This window comes from Hippopotamus amphibius, chromosome 2 (assembly GCF_030028045.1).
Source record: "Hippopotamus amphibius kiboko isolate mHipAmp2 chromosome 2, mHipAmp2.hap2, whole genome shotgun sequence".
NCBI lineage: Eukaryota > Metazoa > Chordata > Mammalia > Artiodactyla > Hippopotamidae > Hippopotamus > Hippopotamus amphibius.
This window is the reverse complement of record NC_080187.1, coordinates 200,779,107-200,799,637: the sequence shown is the minus strand read 5'-3', so window position 1 is coordinate 200,799,637 and position 20,531 is coordinate 200,779,107. Positions and strand designations below refer to the sequence as shown.

Below are 20,531 nucleotides of genomic sequence, written 5' to 3'. Positions count from 1 at the left end.
TCTTTGCTTTTGTTTTGTTTAATTATAGACATCCTGGTAGGAGGAAAGTGGAATTTCATTCTGGTTTTGATTTGCATTTCCCTAATAACTAATAATGTTTTCATGTGCTTCTTGGTCATTTATACAAATGACCTTCTTCTTTGGAAAAATACCTATGTAAATTCTTTCCTCATTTTAAAACTGTGTTGCTTTTCTTTTTATTGTTGAGTTGTGCAAGGTTCTTTATATATTCTGAACAAATATATATCAAGTATATTATTTGCAAATATTTTCCTCCCATTCTGTAAGCTATCTTTTCACGTTCTCAAAATTTCCTTTGATGTACAAAAATTTTAAATTTGATGTCCTATTTACCTATAGTTTTCTTTTGTTGCTTGTAATTTTGGTATCAGCCATTCAATTCTCCCCCATCTCTTTCAGTTGAGCTATAATACTTTGGTAACATATAGCACACAGACTCAAATATGAAGTCATAATCTAATTCTAACAGAGACCACTTTGTTCACATATGACGTTTATTCTAAGAAAACACTCTTGCTAACGTAGCTAAAATCTTAACAACAATCCTTTTTCTAACAAAGAGTCCCTCCCCGTCCCCTCCACCTTTTTTCACTTTACATACCTCCTGTAGAAGTACCAGTCATACTATTGCTTGTAAGAGTAGTTGAAGTCTCTGACACTGTGGAGGGTTGGCTACTAGTGACAGCTGCAGCAGTATCAGAGGCCTGCTCAGAGGTAGATGGATTTGAATTGCTAATGGAAGCGCTTGTGGTTTGTGATTCCATTCTTGAAGAAGTGGTTGGTACTACAGTAGGTTCTACAAAATACAAAATGCTTATTTAGCATTTCAAAACAAATTAGGTAATGGGTTATATTTTAATAAAAGCTAACATGATAATTATTAAAACAAAGTTAAAATATGAACCCTCTAATAAGTACAATATATAGTTAAAAAAAAAAGCTTTCATGAGGTTAAATCACAATATTAAAATGACATGTTAACTGCATTAAAAAAAAACCCAACACGTATATATGCATATTCCAATAACTCAAAGGACTAACATAGTTTTTTTGGGTAACAACCATGTAAGTTTTCTGATCACAAAGAAAAGAGGCAAAATAAAAGTCCCTCTGCTATGTTCATACACCCTGTCACAGGCTGTTAAAACAGTACACAAATTGTACTTTCTCTGGAACATTATGGATTCTGTAATTGCTATGGCTTGGATAGCAATTCTGATTTCACCACTGACAGTATGATCTAAGATAAATTACGTAACCACTCTCCAATTCCTCATCTGTAGAACTAGGAAAGTACAGGATTTTCTTCATAGAACTGTTACTAGGATGAACAGAGATCACACATATAAAGCACTTCATATGCTGCTTTACAAACAGCAGTCATTTAATAAATAGTAGCTATGATTTCTAATGTCTGTTTTAATTTTTTTCACATGCCTTTTTCTATGTCTTCCCCCCAAAGCTTTTGCAAATATTAATATTCATCAGTGCTTTCTAATAAAAATTAAGGTTTCTGTAGTAGAAATTAAAAGAAATTTCAGGCTAACCTTAACTTACGAATGAGTTATATTTTAGACTCTAATTGTTAATAAATGATTGTTTAAAAATTAAGAATAATGGGGGACTTCCCTGGTGGCACAGTGGTTAAGAATCCACCTGCCAATGCAGGGGACACAGGTTCAATCCTTGGTCCAGGAAGATCCCACATGCTGTGGAGCAACTATGCCTGTGTGCCACAACTACTGAGCCTGCACCCTAGGGCCCACGTGCCACAACTACTGAGCCCATGTGCCGCAAACTACTGAGCCCATGTGCCGCAAACTACTGCTGCCTGCACTCCTAGAGCCCGTGCTCTGAAACGAGAAACCACCACAATGAGAAGCCTGAGCACCGCAACAAAGAGTAGCCCCCGCTCGCCACAACTAGAGAAAGCCCCTGTGCAGCAACAAAGACCCAATGCAGTCAAAAATAAATAATAAATAAATCTTTGGGGGGAGAAAAAAAAGAATAATAGGAATAAATCTGTCCAAAGCATAGTCACAATAATAGACCTGAAAAGAAGACACTCTTTAAATGTGATATAGAATGAGAGGACAACTATTCTACACAATGCAGTAAGGTAGGCTGATTCCTGAAACACAAATAGTACCTGTTAGTCTATATGGGACCCTGTACTTCAGATGCTTAAAGAAATATATTTGCCTAAACATAAAAGGGTGAGGAAGGAACCTCTATTTGCAAATAGTTTATCTCAGTTTCTCAATCTCAGTGGTACTGACACTGGCTGAATAATTCTTTGTTGGAGGTGGGAGTGGGGTAGGTGTGGGCTGTCCTTTTCAGGACATTTAGCAGCATCCCTGGCCTCTACCCATTAGATGTTAGTAGCGCTCTCCCCCAACTGTGAGAACCAACAGAGTCTGTAGTATCGCCAAATTTCTCTAGGGGCACAAGATGGTCACTAGGTAAGAACCACTGATGTAACTGATAAACTTAAGCCTTCCACTGAAAGAAACCGGTAGGGAGAAGGGGGCATCTATTGATCACTGGAATACTTTTAACTTAAAAGTATTCTGTTTGAACTAAATTCCAGTGGGTTAAAAGGCTACTCTGTCACCTTTTGTTACTTTACTGGATGGCAGGTGTCACATGGGAAAACACACAAAAAGTTTCCAAAAGAGTCATTGATATTTAATTGAGTCATCTTTAATTAACCCCTATTATACTGACCACTGTCTTACACATAATACACGGTGCTTCAAAATAAAAACCAAGACACTGTTAAATGAAATGCAGACAATGGAATAAATTATCTCTTCATAAACATCTTAATTCCAAAGTACTGGTACTCTGAAAGTTATGATCACCCAAACTGCAAACACCCCATATAAGGGCTGATTGCACAAGGCCCCTAACTCTTCCTACCTAGCAAATGTATCCTCTTTCCAATTTATAGCTAACTGCCAAAACTAACAAATTCATATATGGCTTACTATTGCCTTAAGGAAATTATGATTGGCCATTTCCTTCTAAGATGTAACTATTAGTATCTGAGGATAATTCTCAGTATGAGGGAAAATTCACATATGTATTCATATATTCATACTTGCTACCAGTTTCCCTAACTTCTGTTTTCCAACTCTAGCTTTATTTCCTCAGTTACTTGGGTGCACTTGTAAGACAAAACAAAACACTAAAGTTGAGCAGCACATAAGGTAACCATATAACTTTTTTTTTTTTTTAATTTAGTTGCGGGGCGCAGGCTTAGTTGCCACGCAGCGTGTGGGATCTTAGTTCCCCTAACATGCATCAAACCCACGTCCCCTCCTTTGGAAGGTGGACTCTTAATCACTGGACCACCAGGGAAATCCAATAACATAACTTTTAAAAACAAATTCAGCATCTCAAATAACCAGTATTAACCATTTAAACTCAGTTATATTGCTTTTCTGTTCTGTATTTTAAAAGTGTTGTTTATTTTTCATAGCAAAGTTAAAGTATGACAACAATACTATAAATGAAAGTATTAATAACATAAGTCCAAGGATAGATCAAACTACCACTTGTAAAAACAATGTTTTTTCTAAGAAAATAACTACCAAGCAAAGAAGTAATAACCAGAAAGAATTTTTAGACACAACTTACAAACTGAGGTTATTATATCAATTGAAAAATAACATTAGGATATCTGCCAACTTCCCTGTAATTTAATAATATATTACCATTAAGCAGCAACAGGAGTTTCTAGCATATTAAGATATTTCATTTTACCAAATTTTCTTCATACTCCTATACTGCTAGTACTCCAACTTACCATCTTCATCAACAGTAAGATCCACAACTTCTGCTGCATTCTGCCTCAAGGGCTGTATAACAGTAGAAATCCTACTGCGGTTCCGTGGTTCCTGTGGCCGACTTGTATGAGAACTTGAACCTTGGCTCCAGTGAGATCTACTGTGCCCAAGGGTTGAACGAGACCTTAAATAACAAAAATTTCAGTTATCTAACAAATCATAAGTCTTCCTTACAAAATAAGTTGTGAAATTCTTCCTTCAAGAATTCTCCAGACAAATAATCATAAAAGAATTTAAATTTATGACAAGCATAATGCCTAGCACACTCAATAAACATCTGCTTAATTAAATGTTCGATAAATGTTCACCAACCAACTGACCTAACAAAATGAAAAGTGATATGTTAGACCAATCACTGTAAAATACGAGATTCTGTTTCAAGAATGCTGCTCTCTTTTCAATGTTCACTTTGAATAGTCACCTGGGTTGTAATCAATTATTCACATTTTATGTTAATACCTAAAATTATTCACCATAGTATAGTAACAAAAATATCAACATCTTAAACATTTAATAACATTCACATGATCTTCTATGTTTCGTTCAGATTGGATCTGCAAAGCAGGGCTTTGGGAGTCCCAAACCAAGCTAACTTTCTGGGACTGTCTAAGAGATTCAAAGCACCAGAGAGATTTTTTGCTATGAGAAGTAAGGATAGTTGTAGCTAGTTTACTAGTTTGGCAGCTATAAGAACATCATCGTTTGAGCTGCTTTACACTTTAAAGGCGTATAATCACAAACCCTCAACACCAAATGCTTTTATCACCTTTTAATTATGTGTATTATACTAAATTACTTACAGCATATATTTCACTCAAAAAAAATTTTAAAGGATTCACTGTAATGCTCTGGACTAAGGGTACAGAGGGATATTTGTAGAATATGCAGCCCTCAGGCTCCAAGGAGAAAAAAATAAACATGCTTTAGAAAGATGAGGCTTACGAAGTTGGTTTTTTCTCCTGCCCAAGCTGAATGTAAAACTGTCTATAAGCTTATCATCAGCATGTATGGAATGACTGAGCCAGACCCACTAACATGCAGTCACTGAGAATATGAGTTCGACCAATCAGAAAAGAACTCAAGTCGAAACTGAGCTGAAAATGGCCTCAGCAATTACAGAGCCTAAAAGTTTTAGAAAGAAGTTCAAATTATAAAATTAAGTTTTCGAGTAACAGGAGTATAGAGGTTAAATCCTGAGACGCAGTTTCAAAAAAACACAGCATATTCCAGCAAGAATCGTGTAGATTAATGTATGAGGGTAAATAAGTAATTCAAGATGAAATGGTTTTAGAGAAGGAGAATAATCACCATTTAAAATTCTTGAGAAACCAAGAGTCTTTGATGAGACTGAGTAGTCTCTTTTTTTCTGAGAAGCTGTTAACAGCTGCAGAAACTTTCAGGTCCACTTTGCAGTACTTTTGTGAAAACTTCACAGGATGAACTAACTCCGAATATAATGCTGAGTGAAGTACCAGCAAAAAACTTGATGTATGAGGAACAGTTTCACAGAGGCTTTAATGGCCCCTGCAATTAGTGGCAATTGTCAAATCCTGACACAAAGGGATCTGAAACAAAGACACATTCTCTCTTAAAGAGGAAAGGCCAAGAGGCAGCTAGAGTGACAAAGTTAATATTCTAGGTAACCACAAGGAAAATAAATATGGGTAATGAGCACTGTGTGTCTTTTCCAAGAACACTGTCAATCACTATGTAAGTACATCTGCTTGAACATTTAAGCATCTGCGTGACAAAAAAGCTCTCCATTTCCAGGAAAACAATAGGTCCTTAGTTTCTTTCTTTTTTTTTAATTAATTAATTTCTTGGCTGCGTTGGGTCTTCATTGCTGCGCAGGGGCCTTCTCTAGTTGCGGCGAACGGGGGCTACTCTTTGTTGTGGCGCGTGGGCTTCTCATTGCTGTGGCTTCTCTTGTTGCAGAGCATGGGCTCTAGGTATGAGGGCTTCAGTAGTTGTGGCACACAGGTTTAGTTGTTCCACGACATGTAGGATCTTCCCAGACTAGGGATCGAACCTGTGTCCCCTGCACTGGCAGGTGGATTCTTAACCACTGCACCACCAGGGAAGTCCTGGTCCTTAGTTTCAACAGTCATTATAGCTCATAAAAGCTGAGTCAGTATTGGACAGTCACAGGATAACTGTGGCACATACTGTGGAGTATCAATTTTCCTCAGAATCTGGGAAAATCATTTAAAACTTAAACAGGGATATATTACAGAATGCGCTCTTCCATGTCATTAGAAGTAGTACTCCAATGGGAAAGTGGCAAGTAAATTCCAACACAAAAATTAAGATTCATCCATAGATTAGTTTGGTGTATCAAATGAATGAGGAGCACTTCACTGCTTCCTTTACCAGTATTTGTAATCATCTGAAGCACAAAACGAATAGTGTTAGGGTCTCTTTCTCTCTCTCTTTTTTTCCCTTCTGTCAAATTGATTCTCAAAAGCACAACATCATTTCCAGTTATTTATCAAAACAAGTGAGGATACCTCATTCATTTTTTACTACAGGGCTTATATTAAATTACTGAGTGAAGGACAAAAAAATTTAAAAAATATGTTTTATACTGAGCTCTCCTAACATAATAGCATAAACATCACTGCTATTAATGAGATACCAATATCATCCCCAATACTTACATACTATTCACATCTAAATTTCAGAGGAGTTTGTGAACTCTCTGAATCATAAAACAAACTCAATTTTATAAAACACCAAGTAAAACCAATGTTCATCTAGAGCAATGACTCAACACTCACTTTATACTTGGAGCGCTTAAAAAAAATACTGATTCCTAAGATTCTGGTTCAGCTGGTCTGGGCTATGATCTAGGCAACAATATATATTTTATAATCTTCCCAGATGAATCTAACGCAAGCTGGTTTGACAACCACTAATCTGGCTGATATACACATACTCAAACTAGGTAAAAGAAAAAAAAAAAAGTAAAAGAATGCAAATATCTGCAGCACAAATGTGTCTAAATATTTATATTTAAAACTTTAAATATACAACTAGGAATCAAAATCTTACCGATAGCTTTCCCCAACTGTTACTATCTCCACTTCACTGTCAGTTGAGGTAACATTAATTTCTTCATTGGCAGTGATCTGGGGAGTCGAGGAAGCTTCTATCACCACAACATCTTCATCAATATTTCCTGGAAACAAAAAGAAAAAACATTTAAAGGGCATATGGGATAAATAACAAGGTCCTACTGTACAGCACAGGAAACTATATTCAGGATCCTATGATAAAACATAATGGAAAAGAATATTTTTTAAAAAATGTATATACATATATGTATAACTAAATCACTGCTATACAGCAGAAATGAACACAACATTGTGTATCAACTATAATTCAATTAAAAAAATAAAGAGCATATGCTTGTCAGCTAACCTATAGACAAAAATTTTTATTTTGACTTTGAAGACTGAAATTCATTACGAAAGTAAAAATCACATCTGTCAAATCAAAGTTTTTAAAACCAGAGCTTACACCCAAAGTGAAAACAGTACTTACTCTCTTAATCTGCACGTTTATTTCCTCTTATGATTTTTGTTTGTTCTTTACAAACTTTTAGTGGCTTTCATATGAATTTGTATAATCTTTATATATAAAGATATTAATACGGTAATATCTAAAAGTACTGATTTACGATATTCACATTCTATATCAACCCTTTAACATCTAACATGAAGATACTACACTCTCTGTATGTTTTATTCAAGGTGTTTTTATTCATGTAATATTGTATTCTTTTAAGAAAAACAGTAGCTTTTTAGTTTTATGCTACAAAATCTGTAATTTTTTTGTACATGTTCTTTTCTAAAGTATCCTAAGTTTGGAAAGTGCTTCCTTATCTAGAAGATGGTACATACTGTATTTGGTTCAATGTGTTTCCTTAATATTTACGTCACCTGGAACTAATTTTTAGTATGGCATAAGATTATAAATAGAATCTAGCCCTGCTAAGTAAAATAATCCAGTCACACACAAAAAACCACTGCATGATTTCACTTATGTGAGGTGTCTGAAGTAGTCAAATTCCTACAGAAGTTACAATGGTGGTTACCTAGGCTGTGGGGTGGGGGGAGGTGGAGGAAGGAAAGGGAGTTGTTAAATGAGTACGCAGTTTCTGGGGATCTGTTTCACAACAATGTGAATATTCTTAAAACTACTGAACCGCACACTTTAAAGTTGTTAAGATGGTTAAAGAAAAAAAAAAGAAAAAGTCACGCTCCATTTCTTCCCTTGCTATATTTTCTACAAATCTAGGGCTAAAATGTCTTCTTTTTAAAAACATTCTCTCTTCATTACTGTCACCTGCCAATGTAAAGGTCAACCAACAGTTTACAAGTCACGTCTGTGATAAGAATTTTCCCATAATAAGAATACTGAGAGCTTAAAATTTCACCCACTATAAGTGTACATTTCACTGATTTTAGAATATAGTTATGGAGCATAACCATCACCCCAATCCAGTTTTAGAACATTTCCAACACCCTAAAAAGATCCCACATGCCCTATTTCAGTCAATCATCATCCCTCTATTCCCATCCCTACACCCCTACAACAACTAACCTGCTTTCTGTCATTATGGGTTGATCTGTATTTTTAAGAGTGCAATATAAATGAAGTAATACATTACATACACTTTCATATCTGGCATATTTCACTGAGTGTACTTATTCTCAGATTTACTCATGTGTGTATCAACAGTTCATTCTTTTTATACTACTGGGTAGATACCTATCATATGAATACATCACAGTTTGTTTATACATTCTTCTGTTGATGGACATCTGAATTTTTCTCAACTTTTGGCTATTACAAATAAATACATATATTTCATGCATACATGTACTTTCACTTTTCTTGGGTAAATACTTAAGAATGTAATTTCTGAATACTATGGTAAATTTATGTTTAGCGTTTTAATGAAGTGCCAAATTGTTTTCCTAAGTGATTGTTCAGTTTTACATTCCCACCAAGAAAATGAAGGCTCCAATTTCTCTACATCTTCGCCACTAATTGTTATTGTCTCTTTTTTATTATAGCTCTTCTAGTACGTATATAATAGTATCTCATTGTGGTTTGGTTTCCAGTTCTATAATAACTAATGATGGTGAGCATTTTTTCAAGTGCTTATTAGCCACTGTGACAAAATATCTATTCAAATCTTTTGTCCATGTTTAACTTGGACTTTGGTCTTACTGTTGAGTTGTAAGAGTTCTTTATATATTCTTTTCATTTTCTTAATGGTGTCCTTATGAAACATAAAAGTCTTTCATTTTGATGAAGCCCAAATCAGCAATTTCTTTAATGGATCATGTTTTTGGTGACCTTTTAAAGAAACATCTCCATAACCAAAGGTGACTAAGAATTTGTATGTTTCTGCTAAAAGTTGTATAATTTAGCTTACATTTACACCTGTGATCCATTTTGTTAATTTCTGTGTCTGACATGATATAAAAGGTCTAAATTCAACTTTTTAGCATATAGATCTATAATTGTCCCAACAGCATTTGCTGAAAAGATTAGAATAATTCGATTTTGATACTTACTAGATTCAGGTTTTCCTAATTATTCTTCAGGATTATAAAATCAAGGAGAGAGAGAAATTCCTGAGATTTGGACTGGATTGGCATTCAGCATCACTAACAAAGCCCTGATATCTCAATAATATATATATTTTCATCCAAGAACATATCTTGCCATCTACCAATATATTGATAAACCTCTAGAAAAACTGAGGCTTTGGTTTGATTACAAATGTAACTCACTATAAAGCTGTATAATTTTCTTCATAGAAGCCAAATATATTCCTATTGAGATTATTCTTAGATGCTTTATTCTCTTTGCTGCTCCTATAAACATGCTCCCTTTTTTCATTATATTTTCTACTAGTATTTTGGCATTCCACATATATTCATTTTCATCCAACTCTTACAGAACTCTTACTTACCACAATGATAACAAATGGCTCAGCTTTCTTCTCACTGTGCAATTTATGCAGTCTACATTCCTTCACCTGAGGCACCATTCCTAGACAATCTGGAATTTCATTTCTAATACACCTCTACATCATCAAATATATGCACTACTTCAAAAGCTGGCCAGTATCTGGAGGAGGTTACAAGCCCATGACCAAGATCTATATAACATGCTCTCTGATACTTCAAAAAGGATAACAAGATGAAGTGAGAGAGTAGCACAGACATATATATACTACCAACTGTAAAATAGATAGTCAGTGGGAAGTTGTTGTATAACAAAGGGAGTCCAACTCGAGGATGGAAGATGCCTTAGAGGACTGGGGCGGGGAGGGTGGGGGGGACTCGAAGGGGGGGGAGTCAAGGAAGGGAGGGAATACGGGGATATGTGTATAAAAACAGATGATTGAACTTGGTGTACCCCCCAAAAAATAATAAAAATAAATAAATAAATAAATAAAAAAGGAAAAAAAAAAGGATAACAAAGCAGGCACTGGTAAATCACAGAGGCAATAAAAGATGATCTGACTAGAGAAACAGTTACTTTAGAAATATTCCATAATATTTCTGTTTTGGAATACTTGCAAATTGTTCTATCCATCAAACAGAAAGCAACTTTTTTAAAGTAGTTTCTAAATTCTAAAGATTACAGACACAGACACGTTCAGGTTGAATGTATTTTTGTTGTTGTTGTTAAATTTATTTATTTATTTATTTATTTTATTGGCTATGTTGGGTCTTTTTTGCTGTGCGTGGGCTTCCTTTAGTTGCGGTGAGTGAGGGCTACTCTTTGTTGTGGTGCGCGGGCTCCTCACTGCTGTGGCTTCTCTTATTGTGGAGCATGGGCTCTAGGCGAGTGGGCTTCAGCACACAGGCTCAATAGTGTGGCTCACGGGCTCTAAAGCACAGGCTCAACAGTCGTGGCACACGGGTTTAGTTGCTCCACAGCATGTGGGATCTTCCTGGAGCAGAGATCAAACTTGTGTCCCCTGCATTGGCAGGCAGATTCTTAACCACTGCTCCACCTAGAAAGCCCTGAATGTATTTTTAACAGCATAAATATAGGCAGAGAAAAACAAAATAGCAGCACTCAAGTGGCTATTTAAAATAACATTCTCGATTCAATTTCCAAATTACTTTTCTAATTCTTCATAATCACAAAAAAGATGTAGCTTAACGTAAGAGTACACAAGCAATCGTATATTTAAAACTAAAAGCATTATATATAAAAACAAAATACCATAGATTAAAAAAAAAAACCTCTCTTATTTTAACCCACCAATTGATACCATGTTCTTGGATTGGAAGAATCAACATTGTGAAAATGACTATACTACCCAAAGCAACCTACAGATTCAATGCAATCCCTATCAATTTACCTATGGCATTTTTCACAGAATTAGAACAAAAAATCCTAAAATTTGTATGGAGACACAAAAGACCCCGAATAGCCAAAAAAATCTTGAGGTAAAAAAACAGAGCTGGAGGAATCAGATTCCCTGACTACCGACTACACTACAAAGCTACAGTAATCAAGACAATATGGTACTGGCACAAAAACAGAAATATAGACAAATGGAACAGGATAAGAAGCCCAGAGATAAACTATGGTCAACTAATCTATGACAAAGGAGGCAAGGATATACAATAGAGAAAAGACAGCCTCTTCAATAAGTGGTGCTGGGAAAACTGGACAGCTACATGTAAAAGAATGACATTAGAACACTCCCTAACACCATACACAAAAATAACCCACCAACTGCACATTACCATTTTATATGGAGGAAAGCTACATCTACATATCATTTTTATTAGTGATTTTTCTCCATGTATGTATACATGAAATTTCTTTACAAGCCTGCAAAAACATCACCTAACATTATTAAACACCTGTTACACAGTTAAGCAAAGTCAAATATAAATGAAACATTTTGAAGTTCCAATGATAAATAATACAAAGCTAGTTTTACTAATGCATTAAAATTCAATTTATATAACTTTTTATGAACACAGAGATTGTATAACTAAAAGTTATGTAAATAATTCATTTAGGGACTTCCCAGGTAGTGCAGTGGTTAAGAATCCATCTGCCAATGCAGGGGACATGGATTTGAGCCCTGGGCCAGGAAGATTCCATATGGTGAGGTGCAACTAAGCCCATGCGCCACAACTACTGAGCCTGTGCTCTAGAGCCCATAAGCCACAACTACTGAAGCCCGAGTGCCAAAAGCCCATGCTCCACAACAAGAGAAGCCACCACACTGAGAAGCCCATGCACCACAACAAAGAGTAGCCCCCACTCTCTGCAACTAGAGAAAACCCTCGAGGAGCAACAAAGACCCAACACAACCAAAAACTAAAAATAAAAAAATAAATTAAATTAAATTAATTACTTATATTAAAAAAAAACTCATTTAGGTACTGTTACTCTATTGCTTAAACATCATTTTTCTAAAAAGAAGCTTTATAAGCATAAACTTGAACATAATACATAAAAATCATGTAACTAAATAAGAATCACAATTATGCAAGATTTGGGCATCTTTAGAATAACTATTATTTAAAACAAAATTTAATGGAAATACTCCTAAAATTAAGAAGTTAACCTTAATACAGCTTTTTAAAAATCAAGAGAATAGGTCACTTCTTACTAGGCCAATTTCATTTTCACATTGTCCTTTACGTGTAGAAACGTTAAAGGATGAGAAACTTGACTGTAGCTAAGAGTGATGGGACTGCAGGTGATTTAGCTATTTCTTTTTAAGATTACTTATTTTGTTTGTACTTTTTAACACATTTTTGACCAGAGACTTATTATGGCCACAGGTGTCAGTTTCTGCAAAAATCCCAAGTCAATAATGTGTTAATACATCATGAGAAAAATAAAATGTAACAACATGGGTAGTGTAACAATGGTAACAAAAACAATGGTTTCTCTGACAGAATTCTTCAAGAACCCCCCCAAAATCACTGATTATTCTGGTCCCCCTGTACCTTAAGTCTGGTATGATACCAATAACAAGAATAGCGTCCAATCTGTGAGCACATGCTTTGTCCCATGTATAATATTCTGCTTGTCTAGCTCCATAAAGAAACTGAAATTTAGAAAGTTTAAAAGACTCATCAAGCAAACTAAGCAACACTTGGAATTAACACCTAATTCCAATTCTAAACTTGGACTCTTAAAGTATATCAACAAATTGGTGTTAGTTATATCAACAGAATCTTTCTGTTACCAGTTGCCTTTGCTACTGCCTTTTGCTGTCACAAAGCTGGTGAAGTTTTAACAGCTTTGACTTCTTTGGGACTCTTCTATTGGGTATCTATCCAACGTAAATGAAAACACACACATACACAAAGAATCTGTACCCAAATGTTCACAGCAGTAATATTCACAATAGTCAAATATTAGAAACAATTAAATGTCCATCACCCGACAAATGGTAAACAAAATGTGGCATATCCATACAATGTAATAGTATAAAGGAACTAAATAATAAAATAAATAGGATAGAATTAAATTAAAAATAAAATAAAATGAAATGAAACTAATTACTGATATCTGCTACAACATGGATAAAACTCAGAAACACTTTACTAAGTGAAAGAAGCCAGACACAAAAGTCCACATGTATGATTTCACTTTTATGAAATGTCCAGAAAAAGCAAGTCTATAAAGACAGCAACAGATTAGAGGCTGTATAAGGAAGTGAGGATAGGACAGGGATTAACTATAAACAAGCATGGGGGATCTTTTGGGGTTAAGGGAAATGTTCTAAAATTGTACTGTGGTAATGGCTGCACAACTCTAAATTTACTAAAAATCACTGAATTGCATACTTCAAATGGATGAATTTTATGATAGGTAAATTACACCTCAATAAAGCTGTTTTTAAAAACAAACCTATAAAACATTCTCTGCAAGATACAAAACTAGATTTCAATAAATGAAGACATTCCATACTCTGAAATAGGAATACCCAAAATCCTAAAGATTCAGTTCACCCTAATTTAGCCTATAAATACAATCTCAATAAAAATATCATCATGTGTCCACCCACTACCACCATCCTCAGATAAAAAGTTGATTATAAGTTCACTTGGAAGAATAAACTGGCAAGAATAACCAGGAAAATATGAAAGAGTCTATAATTAAAACTGTGCTTCTAGTGCATGGACAGGCAGACCAACCAATGGAACAGTATGAAAGCTCCATAAATAGATTCAAATACTTATGGAAATTTAATATACAACAAAGACAGCATCTCAAGTCAATAGCAAAATGAAAATTTTTAATGATTTGTTTGGGACAAAACTGGACAGCCACATGGGAAAAAAAAAGGATCCACTCTTCACACTGTACATGAGGAGAAACATCAAATAGATCTGTGCTTTATAAGTTTAAAGAAAAAAAAAAGGTAAACAAACAATACAAGGGCCGAGGGAAAATGGGTTAGTTCCCTTATAAACTTGGAGTGGGAAAAACTTTCCTAATTGTGATTCAAAAACCCAGAAACAGTAAAAGTCAATGAATGTGACTAATCCAAAAAAATTTTGGCAAGGTAGAAATGTACTGCAGAGTCAAAAAACCAATGACAAATTTGAGGAAAATGTGTTATATAGGATGTATATCTCTAATATATAAAATAAACTTCTAAAAATGGATGCAAGAATGAAGAACAACATTCCAACAGAAAAACAGGCAAATGAAATTAAGAGATTGATCACAGGAAAAGAAATGCAAATGACCTTTAAATATATGAAAAGACACACAAACATTAGTCATTAAAAAAAAAACAAATTAAAAATATACCGACATACTACTTCTTGCCTATCAGATGGACCAAAAATTAAAATCTGACAACTAATTCTGCTGGAAAGGCTTTGGGAAAATAGGCAGTTTCATACATTGCTTATGGATCCAAAATGGTTATGATTCTCATAGAGAAATTTGGCCATATTTTTAAAATAACATATTCTTTTATCTTTGACTCATCAATCCTCTCCTAGAATTCTATCCCACAGATACAGTGTCAAAAACTATTAAATGACAGATACAAAAAGCTAGTCACTGCAATGCTATTCACAATAGCAAAAGTCTGCAAACTGTTCATCAATATAGGACTGGCTGAACAAATTAGGGTAAAACTATATACAATGGAGTGCTGTGGACCTGTGGAAAAAATAAAAGAGGAATGAAAAAGAATGAATAGAGGAATGAAAGCCTATATAACATATCCTTTATATCTCACCATATATATACTTTTATTCCTCTATTATATCTCTATACTCTAACAACTGTATATATTGTTAAGTGAAAAAAAGAGGGGTATGTTTTAAGTAAGATAAGGGAGGATGTGTGTGTGTGTGTGTACACACACACACACATACATATTTGCTAATATTTTTGAAGAGAAAAAAAAATGGAACAACAAACTAAAACAGAAACCAGTGGAAAATGATTATCTATTAGGGAGAAAAAGATAGAAAGAGAGGGCAGAGGTGGAAAACTAGAACTCAATGACTGTATCTTGTTTAAAAGTTTCGATTCTGGAACCAGGTGTTTCATATAACTAAAAAGCAAAACTGGGGCTTCCTAGGTGGCGCAGTCGTTAAGAATCCGCCTACCAATGCAGAGGTCACGGGTTCGATCCCAGCTCCAGGAAGATCCCACATGCCGCGGAGCAAGTAAGCCCGTGTGCCCAAAAAAAAAAAAAAAAAAAAAAAAAGCAAAACTAGAAATTTTAACAAATCCCTTAAAAAACAAACAAACAACAAAAACCCTTGCAACAACCACGAAACAAATGATCCTAAATGCATAACCACCAATTTAATTTTGCCAAGGGCAAAAAAGAAACCACGTAGAAAAATCTTTTATTATATTCAATAGGATTACTGTTAGTAATAATTGTAAAGATTTTCACTTATATTCATCTATGAATGTTCACTTATGTCTATGTATTTATAGTTCGTATAAAGAAGTAATTGTTAATATTGTTAAGAATCAAGATTTTTAATGTAAGAGTAAAGAAATCCAAAAATAACACAAAAGCTTACATAAAAACCCTAGTCCTAAATTTTCAATGGAAATAGTCACATGAATTAATGACTTGTATTTCTAAAATCTTTACATTCCTAACTTTGTCCTAAGAAAGATGAAAAGCAATCATAACCCAGTAGAACAATGAGTACTTTTCTTTTTTTTTTTTTTTTTTTTTAGAACAATGAGTACTTTCGTTCCCAGTGTACAGGTTCTAAATATCACTTCTCAATAAAAGGAAATCAGGAGTACCTGGAATGACTGGTTCCAGGTTTGGAATAGGAAATGTAATGGATGAATCTGAACTATCTTGTTGTATCAGAGGGTAAGGAAGTATTCAAAGACTACTGGAGTGGTATCAAAAGGACACAAACCAACTTGAAGATGCTCCCACTGGCCAAAGATTAAACTATCTGAACATCAAAAAGAATAAAAAGATTGTAACACATCAACTATGCTGAAATCCATGAGTTCAAAATGGTACTTGAAAATGAAAAACTTCTTTGAATACTGCTAGAGTTTATTCTGAAAAGTGGTAAATGAAGATAAAGACTCAAGCATTCATCTTAACCTTTACTGTATGACCTACATTTCAGAGTAACTGATAAGTTGATGTAGGGAGAATTCTTCCTCATAAAATAACCTCCATTAATAAACATTTAACGGAATGATAGAATTAGAAAGTCAGCATTTTGCAACCCTTAATGAAATAATGGATCTAGGCAAGATCACCAAAGCTGCTAAAAATATTACATGAAATGTTGATGGGGAACTTGGAAGGATCAGGATGACACCTGAACCCTCTAAAGGATTTCTTAAAATATTTTTTAATTATTTATTTTATTTTTTACTTATTGGCTGTATTTGGTCTTTGTTCCTGTGCTGGGCTTTCTGTAGTTGCGGAGAGCAGGGGCTACTCTTCATCGTGGTGCGTGGGCTTCTTACTGCCATGGCTTCTCTTGCTGCAGAGCATGGGCTCTAGGCACGCGGGCTTCAATAGCTGTGGCGCACAGGCTTAGCTGCTCCGTGGCATGTGGGATCTTCCCGGACCAGGGCTCAAACCTGTGTCCCCTGCATTGGCAGGAGGATTCTTAACCACTGCACCACCAGGGAAGCCCCTGAACCCTCTAAAAGATTTTAACATGTGATGCAACAGAAAGTTCACAGCACCACCAAGAAAGTGTTGCTGAACTGAACCTGAATCTAATCAAGCTTTCACATCCACCAGTTTGTAAGAAATATGTAGTATATAAAACAAATTAAATGGTATGATGTCAGAAATTGTTCTGAAATTCCCCATTAAAAAAAAAGTGAGGGGTGAGAGATGAAATAAATATGTGGGAGTTCATTGTATACTTATATATTTTTATATTAAAATATGCAAAAATTCCCATATAAAAATAATAAAATAACAACAAAAACTCTATCAATGTTATTTTTGGAAAAGGAAAAAAAGAAATATTCACAGATTTAGATATAATTCCTAGTGCTAGGACTTTACAATTCCAAGGGTTGAGCATCTTAAGCAAACCTGTAAAACACTTGAGTCAATACAATATGGAGAACAGTCAGAAAATATGAATATATAGCTGTTGGACACATTTTTTAAAAGCTGTAAATAAAATATACAGCTATGAGATGTAAAACAAAACAAAAAAAAACTGTGAAATACGGATTTCCCAGGCATAATATAAGGGAAAATGGTATCCATAGTTTGGGATAAAATTTCCAGTGACAGTATAACTCATGGAGTCAGCAAGTGCTACATCTCACACAAAGATGAGGATAATATGACCTTCAAAACTGTCTAATGACTTAAAAAGTGGTTCTAGCAATTATCAAGTCACTACCGTCTAAGGTGCCTCTGTGAATAAAACTATTATCAGGAAATGTGGGTACCAATAGGAAGCATTTCTAAATTGACATTTATTCAACACTTTATATATGCAAATAAGTTAGTAATTTACTTTTAAGACATCTGACTACTTTAACTACAGCACTAAAAGTGTATATTTCAAGATACTCAAAACTTTTTTTTCTCCTCAGTAGGAAAATGCAACTGACATAGTCTAGCTCTCTTATTTGGGAGCATACACAATATTTACATTTCCTCCAAGTCTGAAGGAAATATAATCTATAAATACTTCATTTAAAAGTTAATAAGGGGCTTCCCTGGTTTCGCAGTGGTTAAGAATCTGCCTGCCAATGCAGCGGACACAGGTTCAAACCCTGGGCCGGGAAGATCCCACATGCCACGGAGCTACTAAGCCCGTGCACCACAACTACTGAGCCCATGAGCCGCAACTACTAAAGCCCGCGTGCCTAGAGCCCATGCTCCGCAACAAAAGAGTAGCCCCCACTCACCACAACTAGAGAAAGCCCACGCACAGCAACAAAGACCCAATGCAGCCAAAAAAATAAATTTTTTTTTAAAAAGTTAAGAAAATAAAGAGGTCCTCGAACGTACAATTAATTGCAAAAGCAAAGGCTACAGCACTATAAAATAAAAATTTAAGCACCAGTTCAGAGAAGGCACACTGAATAGCTCACTCTGAAGCTTAGCTGCTGTTAGGTTATTTTAAAACACCTGAAGTTCTTGGCAAATAGGAACAAAACAGGATATATAAATTTTCCATCTAACTGGCAAACAGGAGTAACCCAATGTCCAACAACTCAAGTTGCGTATCATTTTGGCTTTCTAGGCTTGAATAGAGAGCTCTAATAAATTTACAAGACAATTAATAATGAAGTAAGAGGCAAATAGGGATTACACAGAAATCTACTGATTACAACAAATGAACTAGTATCTGTCACACAATGTAAAGTACTGACTTAAAACTCATTCTTAGGTAATCTGGCAAAACCCACTAATTATCTACAACTGTTCTGCCTTAGGGAGTTTGAAAGTACAACAAAATACTAGCATGTAAAACAGTCTTTCCATCAGTTCACAACATTAATAGTTAATAAGTGCTGATGGACAGTGTGTGAAAAAATTGTCCCAGTAGCTCCAGATAATATCCATCCATATTACAAATCATATTACTAAAGTTCAGTAGATAAATCTAATTAAACTTTGAGATATTCCAATCCTCTTTGAATTCTTAACACACACTAAAACATACTAGACTTGGAGTCAGAAAGCCAGCATTAGAAATATATGTAGAAAACCCTATCTCTTAAGAATCTAAGGAAGTCAAATTTTTTTAATAAATTTATTTATTTATTTATTTATTGGCTGTGTTGGGTCTTGCTGCACACAGGTGAGCGGGGACTACTCTTCATTGTGGTGCATGGGCTCCTCATTTTGGTGGCTTCTCTTGCTGCGGAGCACGTGCTCTAGGAGTGCAGGCTTCAGTAGTTGCGGCACACAGGCTCAATAGTTGTGGCTCACAAGCTTAGCTGCTCTGCAGCATTTGGGATCTTCCTGGAGCAGGGATAGAACCTGTGCCCCCTGCATTAGCAAGCTGATTCTTAACCACTGTGCCACCTAGGAAGTCCCAGGAAGTCAACTGTTTGAGAGCACTAAAATTTTTAGACAATACAGCTAAGTCCCATTAATATTTAAGTTTATTCTGAATTTAAATCATTCTAAAATGGTTCTCTAAATGCTTTGCCTGTGATATGAAGGTAATAATGACAGAATCCACCTCATAAGAGTGTTGGGAGGATTGAACGAGAATACATATAAAACACTTAGAATGTTACCAGCACAGAGTAAATACCCAACAAATACTAGGTATTTTTACTATCATGACATCATCCACTGTTGGATGGTAAAGCAACTTGAGGCAAACTCCTTGGAGGGCATTCTGGCAACAATTGCAAGCAAATTTTAAAATGAATATACCCTGTGATATACTTTTAAAAATTATTCCTTACGATATGCTTGCCTAGATGTGCAAAAATGTATGTAGAAGACTGAATGCTGATGAATGTGGCAAATATTCATCAACAAAAGTTGGTTAAATAAATTATGGAACATCCATACAAAGGGAATACTATGCAGCTGTTTTAAAAAATGAGATAACTATACATACTAATATTTTTAAAACCCACATTATTTATTTACATTTACATATACTTTCACATTTTCTGCAGGAGATAAGAAACTGCTAACTGATTACTTCTGGGTAGAAAGACTGGGACCTAAAAAGAGGAGGTAAACTTTTACTTTTTATATTTTCTTGGTACTTTTAAAATTCCACTCCAAGTGAATGTTATTATTAAAAACTAGTTTAAAACAAAACACTGGTCTAGAAACCATAAAACATCAGGTGTACCTGGCTTCAGCTTTTGGATTTGTGTTTCCAGAGACAAACAATTAAGGGTAATGTATAAAAATAATGTAATTCTTCCAAGAAAGACAGTTTAAAAACCCACAATACAGTACTACAGTAAGTACTAAATAGATTTAAAAATGAATTACAGAGTTTGTACTTATCTTGAATACTTGAGGATATATGAACTCCTTTCTTCCTACATAAAGACACTGATACAGGCCTACATTTACTCTATTCTCATGCTTCCTACAAATATCAGTCCCTTAGAACTTCTGCTTTACATTACCAACCATCCTGCCTCACTAATTTCAAGCAGAAA

General features: G+C 34.8%; 1 protein-coding gene across 8 annotated transcripts in view; it reads right to left on the bottom strand.

Moving 5' to 3' along the window:
- The window catches only part of RNF111 (ring finger protein 111), a 93,709-nt gene that overhangs the window by 26,850 nt on the left and 46,328 nt on the right, over positions 1-20,531 (bottom strand). For all 8 annotated transcript variants that reach the window (XR_009051402.1, XR_009051403.1, XM_057722570.1 and 5 more), the window contains 3 exons: positions 6,924-7,050; positions 3,833-3,996; positions 623-817 (listed from right to left, as the gene is read on the bottom strand). Coding sequence is in view for 6 of the 8 variants with exons in the window: in XM_057722570.1 (XP_057578553.1) it covers positions 623-817; positions 3,833-3,996; positions 6,924-7,050 (486 nt within the window). In the remaining 2 variants the exon portion in view is untranslated. The remainder of the gene's footprint in view (positions 1-622; positions 818-3,832; positions 3,997-6,923; positions 7,051-20,531) is intronic.